General features: G+C 46.6%; 1 protein-coding gene across 1 annotated transcript; it reads right to left on the bottom strand.

Annotated features, from left to right (window-relative positions):
* Positions 1 to 3,457: 3,457 nt before the first annotated feature.
* fgf16 (fibroblast growth factor 16) lies at positions 3,458 to 8,428 on the bottom strand. The gene is made up of 3 exons (XM_080502186.1): positions 7,850 to 8,428; positions 5,498 to 5,601; positions 3,458 to 3,734 (listed from the first exon to the last, which is right to left on the bottom strand). The coding sequence occupies exons 1-3, from the start codon at positions 8,151 to 8,153 to the stop codon at positions 3,489 to 3,491; spliced, it is 654 nt and encodes a 217-aa protein (XP_080358312.1). The 5' UTR covers positions 8,154 to 8,428; the 3' UTR covers positions 3,458 to 3,488.
* Positions 8,429 to 10,082: the final 1,654 nt, after the last annotated feature.

The raw sequence follows: 10,082 nt of genomic DNA, 5'->3' as shown, positions 1-10,082 counted from the left end.
CAGAACATTCACTCCTGTTCCTACATTTATTGTAGGAATGCAGCCAGTTTGTCAGTTTTTGGTCGGAACTGCGATATTAAAGAGCACTATAATAATCCAATCGATGGAAAGTTTGTCCAAGAGCAAACTCCACCAGTTCACAGTTCATTATGGGCGATTGGCAGGATGCGCTCTGGACAGGTCGCTCCCCGAAGTTAAATTAAAATCTCCCTCACAATGTGATTCTGAGCTTTGTGATGCGTGTTCGCTCTCGCCCGGAGATGAATTGCTCAGTTTTCCAGTGGTCGACGTTTCATGATCCCTCTAAAAATCGCATGTAACCTGAATTGTGTGAAAGCGGCTCCTCCCAGATCTGTTTTTATGACACTCAACAAGTCCTGGACGGAGACGTCACCGGTTATCAGGGGACGCAAGTGTTGGGAGGAAATCTGAGTCATGAGTGAAACCTTGACCAGAAATTCACATTGAGCCGTCCCAAGTTTAAAAAGGGTAGCGTTTAGTTCTCCGGCTTCATAGATATTGTCTTTTCATTTCATGCCTTTCTCATCCAAATCAAAGATGATAAACTATGATGTGAGGAATGGCGTAGAACTAAAAACTAAACAATACTGATTTATTTTTTTATTTTTTTAAATAAATAGATTTGACAGGATGGGATCAGTCTTATGTTTGGATTAGTTCTGCTTTGTTGCCAGTATTAGTACAGCTCTTTAATTATCTGGTAAACTCAGCATAGAGCTGCTTACTTTGCATTAAAAAAAAAAGATACAAGTAAACACATGTGGTTAACCAGACATGTTTGCTATTATAACCATCAGGCTCACAGCTGATAAACGCTGCCCTGCAAAACCACAATGTAACTGCCTTTGGTCAATATATTTATGGTTTTGTCATGTTAACCTGCAATGGCGTTTTATTCGGCCCGAGCCCAATGCTTCATGCTCAACCTAACGGTTTCATATTAATTCCAGACAAAGTTGTGTCAATCTTCTGATCCAGTTTTCCGCAGGAAATGTCAAACCAGGAACCAGTTAGCTGATACATCCCGACGGTGTCGCTGCGTTTCACACGCGCAGCACTTAAGTGCCTTTTGTCTCTTTCTCTCTCTCTCTCCCTCTCTCTCCTCCCTCCAATCTTTCATCTATTTTCCCCTCGCCTGGTATTGTTTTCATTTTTCAGTCTGCCAGGGTTTTCCCCTGCATGTCTTTGACTTTTCCATTCCCTCCCCCCCAGGGGAGCTTGCTCTCACAGCTTACAGATATCTGCCAGTGGAGAAACATTACAACTATTGCAGATGTTGAAATGTTGATCCCATCCCCCCCACCCTCAGCCCCCAGATTACCGCCACGCCGGGTCCGAGGCACATCCCGCTGGTTCTGCCTTCAGCTGTTTCTGTCCGTTGCACAGCCGGGCCCCCACTGCAGACTGCACCGTGGAGTCTGTGAGGCCCCTGCAACGAACAACCAATCACCGCTCCTAATCCACGCTGATGTGTAAAGCCAATTAGGAGTCGGGATCCAGTTGCACAAGGAATCTGATTTTGTACGGTGGATGTAGGGCGACTAAGACCTCATGGAGACAGGGAGGGACTGTGCACATTACTTGATAATGTAACCCTCGCTTGCTCGGGGGTTTAAGGAGGGCAAATTGGCATGAGATTGTAGAGGTTGTCCTCCTCTGGGAATGAATCTGCGCTTATCTGTTCAAATAAATCCATCTCTACTTTGGACAACATTGTAAAACACTGCGTAGTGATATCTCTTCACAAACAATGCCGTGCAAGTAATAGATGATTCATTACAGTTAATAAGTACTCATTTATGCTTATTTGTTATAGGCTGAGAATAAAAAGGGTCAAAACAGCTGGTCTGTTATAAATGTGATGATGTAATATGGGTGACAGATTTCAATTTTACTTTACATTTATCAGCAGATGTTTTCCCGATTTACTGATGTGATGATAAAAGAGAAACGAGCTGAAGGAGGTGGGGTCCATGTAACACTGCTGCTGCATTATCACCTGTCAGAGCTGAAATCTTTCAAATGTAAAGCCTCTTTTACTGGAATAAAGAAAAACCTTTTTCTTTCTATTCCTATATCTTGCACCTCACAGCACCACGTCATTTCCACACGCTGGAGAAGAAAAAGAAAAATCAAAGGAAAGACATGCAACATTCACATATATTATATATCTGGCTTTAATTGGTACATCAGACTTTTATTCAGGCAAAAATAGTCTCTCACAATGAGCTCTCGATAGCAAGACAATTTTATTGTCATGTTCATTGCAGTTCTTCATATTTCTGTTTACCTTTTTTTTTTTTTCTTTTTGGTGTCATTTCAGTAGAATCTGCAGTCCAGATAACTTCAAGTTCATTACAAAATAAAGTCTTTGTAATAAATAAATATATAGATTTACATTTATACTTTATATGTAGAAAATAAATATATTGTACATCTCATAAATAGGATCACCATATGTACACCTCAGCTGCTTGCATTTTTAATAATGTTCCCGACACTCTGAACATTACAAGTCGCCATCCATTATATATATATATAAAAAAAATCCCATTGCTTAATCTTTACAACGACAGTCAGAGAAGTGCTTTCATCCCCAGCTCAATCACTTGCTTTGCATATAATTCCTACAAGACACTGTTTGGATATTTGATCTATTTAAATATGATGTACGTGATGTTTAGACCGAGTGGGACTCTTGAATGTGCAGTAAGTGCCGTTTCATCGATCCGATATCCACAACAGAGACGTTCTCCTCCTCGCCTCTCTCTGAAACTTGAAGGAAAACTTGAAGAACCCCGGTTTGTCTGGCAGTAGTTTGCTCTCTGACTTTCCTCCTACACGTTTTGTAGTACTCGACAATCCAACGCAGCGGATCATCCGCGCACCCCCCCCCTCTGACTTGTACCTTCTCTCATTCATACATTAATGCTTCTGTAGCAGAGTGTGTCGTTGGTCGAAGCGCGTCATCCAGAGCGTCCCCCTGTCAGCGAGCGCTCCTCAAAGTCTCTTCTTGGCCAAACGTCAGTTTAGTATATTGCTGCTCAGAGCCACGTCTCAATCCGGATCTACGCACGGGTGAAGGGTATTGAGACAGCAAGGCACCTGATTTGACTCGTTTTCCTGATCAGCCCACAAGTTGGGCGGAAGTCATCGGGCGTCCTTCGTCTCTCAGTGGGTTTTTTTTGTAAGACGACTTTCCCCTCCGCTGCGAAGGCGAGGAAGCGACATCCAGGAACAATGTTTATGTCGCCGCCGTACGTGCTTGGCAGCGAGCCGAGGTGCAAACAGAGTGACCTCAGGGGGAGTCGAGGGTAAACAGTTCTGTACCAGGTCGAAAATATCCACAACACTCCCACCCGTCTCCCCCCCCCTCCCCCCACCGCCTCGTCCATCCCCCCCCCCCCCCATCTTTGTTTATTTCTGTGCCTCTGAATGTAACCGGTTCTCCCAGCAAGGAGCGCTGGTCACCTGTACTGGAATAAATCCCTGTAGGCCTGAGGGATCTTTTCGATCTCCACGGGCCTGGGTAGGAAGTGGGTGAGCTTCTGGTGTTTCTTAGTCCTGTTGCCCTCCCTGGGCGAGCCGTCCTTGTTCAACGCGACGTAGTAAAAGCGTCCCGTGTCCGTGTGCTTGTACAGAGTCGAAGCGTAGGTGTTGTACCAGTTCTCCTCGAACTGCTCCCGGAACACACATTCTGCCGTCAGCTTCTTCTGCGGGAGAGGAAACCCACGGGTTAGTCTGGATTACAGACACACAACAATACAGGTTGAGATGACACTCAGCGGGCAGATTCCACTAATTCCCTCAGCTCAACCATCTTGGACTGCAGCTCGGAGTTGGAATGGACCAGTGGAAACTCTTTTGGGCAGGTGCTCATTATGTCAAGAGAGGGGAAGTCATTATGTGCAGCTTTTCTCTTTACGCTCCACACTCACTCTTTAGACCTGTTAACCTCTCCTCAGCGCACGGAGAATTACTTCTCCTCCCTGTGATGCAACGAAAACAGTAAGCAGGCATAACCCCCCCCCCCCCCTCTCTCTTTCAGACATGAGTGATGGCTGCGGGTTCAGCAGGTGAGAGAGTGCGTTGGCTGAGTGAGCGTGCGAGAACAAATGAGAGACACATCGAGGTTAGAACTACTCTCCTGCCAAGAACGCTCAGTCTCTGCTGCTCTGAGACCCGGGACTCAAATAGAAAGGTGTCACCGAGGACCTACGGCCAAAAGTGCAAATCACATCTCGGGGGGTGCCCCGACAAAACTTTCTACCTCCCACTCTCTCTTGGCCTGGCAGGGAAGACATCCGTCTGTTTGTCAATCTCTGCCCTTCACACACTTTACTGCCCTGGCAAGTGTTTGTGCAGGAGTGTTGTGTTTAATTCCAGAGGCAATTTTGTTGATTGGCTGTCAGGTTCTGCTTGGCTGCGGCTGTGTGGTGAAGCTGTTGTCTGTAAACACAGCCCAGAGGGCACATGACTGGGCCAACTACACGCACACACACACACACACACACACACACACACACACACACACACACACACACACACACACACACACACACACACACACACACACACACACACACACACACACACACACACACTGGATCAAAAGCTTGTCAATGTCTGGTGGTGGTTTTGGGACGGAAGTACCCATCTCCCCCGTTACACCCCCGGCCCCTTGCATTCAAACAGACATGCTTACATCTCTCCATGTCAGTCAGGTGACTCAGTCAGGTGTGCAATTACCCCCCACCCCTAAATAACCACTTCCCACCGCCATCTGCCCCCTTCCTCCCACAGAGTCAAAGCTTCACGATGGAAGACTCCGATAGCTCGCAGTAACAATATCTGCACTTTCAACATAATGGCCAGTCTTAAAAGTAGCCTCTGTTCAAAATGTTTAGAGCCATGGGGGAGTGTGACCCCCCCCAGAGGCCCTCAGGTAATGCCCTGGGACACCTGATACAGGCAGCCCTCACATACTTCCCCCTCATTGTCTGTATCTCTCCCCTCGCCTCTTTGTCCATCTACCCACTGATGGAAGTCATTCAGGATGTTGAAGATGTTCTCGTGGAACTGGAGTGCAAACTTTTACAAACACTGCAGTGCAGACTTGAGTGCACCGGGAGGTGACATCAACCAAAATCACCCGCAGCTCACATCCAAAGTGACTCAAAACTTTTCCTGCCTCCACTTTGGGGAAATATGTAAATATTTCTGCATAATCTCAAAACTAAAGGAAGAGGTGGATTTTCTCTCTGAAAGCTGCTTTCCCTTGAATCCTCTCACATGCAAAAGCAAGCACAAAGAACAAAAAGTAACACACACTTGTTTTGTCTCACTGTGGCTCCATATCTGCCACGTATTGAACCTTGGCGTCTAACTTTCTGATCGCACAGTACTTGGTGAATAATTGCCTGAGCTGAGATGGTGTGGGCAGGATTACCACTGAATGGAGGCGTTTTCGACTCACCGACCCATAGAGCTCTCCTTTCTCATTCATGCCGAGGTAGAGTCCGGCATCCACCCCTCTGATGCTGACCAGGCTCACTGCCAGACTGATGAACTCCAGGATACCTGAGGTCAAACACACACACAGGGTGCCAACTGGTCAAGAAAACACACAGAGTGTCGGCGCGGAAACAGCCGCAAGGTGGCCTCCGCCTAAGTTATAGCTGGTTTTGATTTGGTACTGATGAGGCTGTGAATTCCTGTTTGGGAAATAATCAGGGTAGATATTCTTGCTACTTCATGATTTACCAGTAAAGAAGAAAAAGAAAAAAAACAAAACTTGTCTTAGACGTCTTGTCTTCGCACCATATCTTATTGTAGCTTCGGCTTCACGGCTTGAGGTCGTCTATAAATGTGTTCATTCTGACGGTGGGAGTTTCCCCACTGGCTACTATAACAAACCGACAAATCACTTTTATGCAGCTGAGAAGTGGGTAACTTGTTCAGCGAACTGCTGACTTACAGGAAGCTGCGGCAAAGTGAACATCCACTTCAAAGGCCGGTAAACAACTGGTAAAATGAAAAGCCGTCGGCTGTTGTGATGCAGGAGGTTAGTCAGAGAGGATCCAGCTGGCGGTGCTGACTGGCAGGGGCCGGCTTAGAGCCACCTGGCCCCCATCTCTTTCGACCTCATCTGATGCCGGAGGACGACAGAGAAGATCCCTCAAATTTTTTGTGGGGTGAAAAGCGTGTTTCATATCCCTTTAATCAAAGCCACGTCCTCCATGGAGCTTTGACAAAAGACCTTGCTTTTTAAAGCTAAGTGAAGCCAGAAACAAACACGCGGACCACCCATCCCCGTAAACTGGCTTGTTTTGGCTCAGGCCTGAATGTTAAACCTTCTCAGAATTCCGCAGTGGTCATGCTTTAATTTAGAGCTATTCTGCTTCTTTTTTCTTCCCCCCCCCCCCCCCCCCCCCCCCCACAGCAACTGAGCTGACCTGCACCTGCAGCATGACCGCATGGATATGAGGTGTGTGCGTGTCTGGCCTCCGACCCCGTTTGCTGTAGTCCGACAGTCTCCAAACGAGCTGAAGATCACTTCTGACGTGCACGTTTTTCACTGGTGGTGTGTTGTGGACTGATACTTTCCACCTTGACTAACACACTTATCACGATTGGTCCTCGTAAGGCAAGTTTTGATGTGTTCCTTGCATGCTCAGATGTTTTAAGCCGAGTTTTAGGTTGCAGGTTGCTGGAGGAGGCATGCCAGTGAGCCTGCTGGGGACAGGAGTACACTCACATTTAGAATTCAGAGTGTTCCATCATCAATGACAGTCCACTGATCTTCAGCGAATAACTCAATCACCCAGAAGGACGACACCCCTGACCGGTGTTTCATCACCAGACTCCTAACCTTAATGTCGCATTACAGATGAACAAATTCAAAAGGTGGGGAAGTGTTCAGGTCAAAGTCACCCGGCGACCCCAGCAGGGTTAAAACTACTGATCCAACCAGTTGAGCTCACCTCAAGCCAACTCAGTCTGCTAATCTTTCTACGTTTCTCAGCACACTACCAGCCAGGACTTTTCACAAGTTGGACGATGTTATTTGTGCTAAAAGCCACAGGTTCAGAAAGTGTTCAGTATGGGTCGTTTTAAATGTGAGGAGTTACACTTGTGTTTTTCCTTCTGTCACAACTTGGAACATCAACAACCAACAGGTTTCAGAACCACCGACTCTTCACGCATGGTGGTGCGGCGATGAGCACAATGACCTATGGATTCAGACCTTCCTATGTGGAGTTTGCATGTTTGCATGCAAAAAAAGCTCAGGCGTGCATGTGAGCGTGTATCACTATCTCCGTGTGATGGACCGGTGCTCCATGGATGGATCTGTTCACGTGCACGCTCCTCGTTGCTGGGGCCGCCAGACGAGCACGAGCATGCTTGTTTGCAGCAGAGACACCTGCGCCCCACGCGCAGCGGGGATTACCGGAGGGAAAATTAAAAAAAAAAAAAAAAAAGGTGTGTGGCTGCGCTTTCCTTTGCGCCAGGTGACAGTGACGCACGAGCGAGTGTCCACTGGGGATGCCGCAGGAAAAAAGCTTCCTAATTGTTGAGTGCAGGCAACAGCTGCAAAAATACAAAGCTGAGCTGATAACGACACGTTACATAAGAGTATTTATATTAGGCAACAATCGCTAGGTAGTGTGATCATTGGGAAACACTAAATCAAACTATAAACCTATTTTATCCAAATATATCACAATCCTAAAAGTCTCCAAAGTTCACGGCAACAACAACAACAACAACAACAACAACAACAACAACAACTACAACAAAAAAGTTAGAGAATGAGTTTTAAACTTACCAAATCTGCTGTGGTCCTGCCTTGTCCCGTGCACGGTGCCATTGGGGAATATTTCCAGCTGGAAACCGGTCCTGCAGTAGAGCTGCCGCCGCCTCAGGATTCCTTTCAGGTGCCCGAAATCTGTGGGCGACCCCCGCTGCAGCCTGCCTTCAATCTGCCCCAGCTGCTCATTCAGTCCGACTGGAGGCTCCGGTATGGGAATATTACCCAGCGCAGGAAAGCTTTGTAAATCCAAGTCGAGCGTCCCTAGAAAAGTTCCGACCTCTGCCATCGTGTGCACAGCTGTCAAATTAAGCACAGGCATTTAGGATGTACGCTGGAGGTAGAAAAGTTCACACAAGTCCGGTCCATGCACGCACAAAAGCGTGTACCCAGCGCGCCGAGTTCCTCCACACACACACAAAAAAAAAGAAAAGAAAAAAAAAAAAAAACCCCAACCGAGTCCTCTCAGTTTATTGACAGTCCTTTGCTATAATCATGAGTTTGATATCTGTGTTTATCAAATGGAAAGACTCTATTATATACATGCTCCCCACGCATTCTCACATTGGATGTTCACGCACAAGCCACGCCTGGCTGGCATCCCTTCTTACGCGCATCAGTTTGCTTTTACTTTACGCGCACTTTCAGCCCAACTTTTACGACGGATGGTGCCGCTGTCTATCCGACCATGTCACTTTTTTCTCTGAGAGAGCTCTGTCGACTTGCAGATCGCAATAATCCCAGTCCAGAAGTGCCTCCGCACGGCTGCGGTCCTCCCGTTGCGCGCCGTGGCCGCCTGATAAAAGCGCATCGCCTATCCTAGAGGAGGAAACTCTGGCAACACTCTGTGGTGGATTGAAATGCGACACAGACGCAGGAGCGGAGATCACCATCGCCAAGCCATAAATGTCATTAAACTGTAACAAGTAGATCACCACAAAAGCTATCCATATTGTACACTGACTGGTTTTTGGTCAAGCCACAAACTCCTGGAGTTAGTAAAAAAAAAAAGAAAGAAAGAAAAATAGAAAAAGAAAATCCACAAAGCAACGTGCACCTCAGAAGATTATTGAAATACCCTGTGTATAATCTCAGAGTAATCCAACCTCCCGCACACTTTTCAGTGCCAACCAGTGCAGTTGGACCTTTTCATGAGAGCATTTTCTCCACCTCCTTGTTGGAAGCAGGTGCTTCCTCGCCCCTCTGCACAACGTTTGCAATGTGCTCCAGCAAACCAGCAGCTTAACCACTCATACTACTGGCAAGGAGGGGGAAAGAAGGGAAAATCCAAAATGCTGATGACGCGTGATATTATATCTGGTGCACTGGTGGAGAGATAAATTATCTTTTTGCAGTCATCGGGGACACTTTTGAAGGAAGTGCTTCAGACGTGTTTTTCAGCCTCTTCGACATTGAACATCTGCTGGAGTTTGTGGAAAGGCTCAAAAAGAAGTTGCTCTTCGAAAAAAATGCGTGATATGTGGCACAAGTCGGTTCATACACAGGCTGTGATGAGTGCATTCAAACAGTTATTTTAACTCTCTGTGAAAGATCACATTTGACTTTATTGTGCTTCATTTTGCAGAGACACGATGGAAAAATCATAAACACCGTTGTGAAACAAATGCGGGAGAGTGAAAGTGTTTGATGATGATTTAATGATGCACATGAAAAAGTACACAGAGGAAGCCACAACGGGACCAATGAATAATGGGTGTAATTTATGACTGAATGGGGATTTTTGCATCTCCAGTGTGCACAATGGTGCAGCAGGTCCCAACTTGTGGCAGCTCAAGAAAAAGAAAAAGACAAACGCAGCTGTTTGGTGAAGACTTTATTTCTGTGTGAAGATGGAAATGAAAACAAACTCCGGGAGTGTTTTAATTAGTTCACTGTTCTTGAGATATCAGTGACAGCAGGTTGGGTGGGTTGGGAGGGCGTGATTACATCAATAACACCATTTAACTATTAGGCATGTTATTTTAGACCTCCTTCTCGCTGTTTGCAGAAACCCCCGTCCTGAGGGGGAGTCCTCACCTCAGAGCAGCTCATCACAGGCAGCAGCAGCTTCCCCGTGGAGGAGAAATAGGATTTATGACAGTGTCTCGCTGCCAGTGAATGGTGACAAATACTGTGCCGAGATTACGCAAAGTGTGTATGATTGTTTTGATGTCACTTGTCAGGCTTTCGGTGGATTCCTTGGCTTCTTGTTTTCCGGGCTAATCCATCAACTACTGTGGCGGCGGTGCAA

This window comes from Blennius ocellaris, assembly GCF_963422515.1.
Source record: "Blennius ocellaris genome assembly, chromosome: 9".
Classification (NCBI taxonomy): domain Eukaryota; kingdom Metazoa; phylum Chordata; class Actinopteri; order Blenniiformes; family Blenniidae; genus Blennius; species Blennius ocellaris.
The sequence above is the reverse complement of the archived record's forward strand: the minus strand, read 5'-3'. Positions and strand labels throughout refer to the sequence as shown.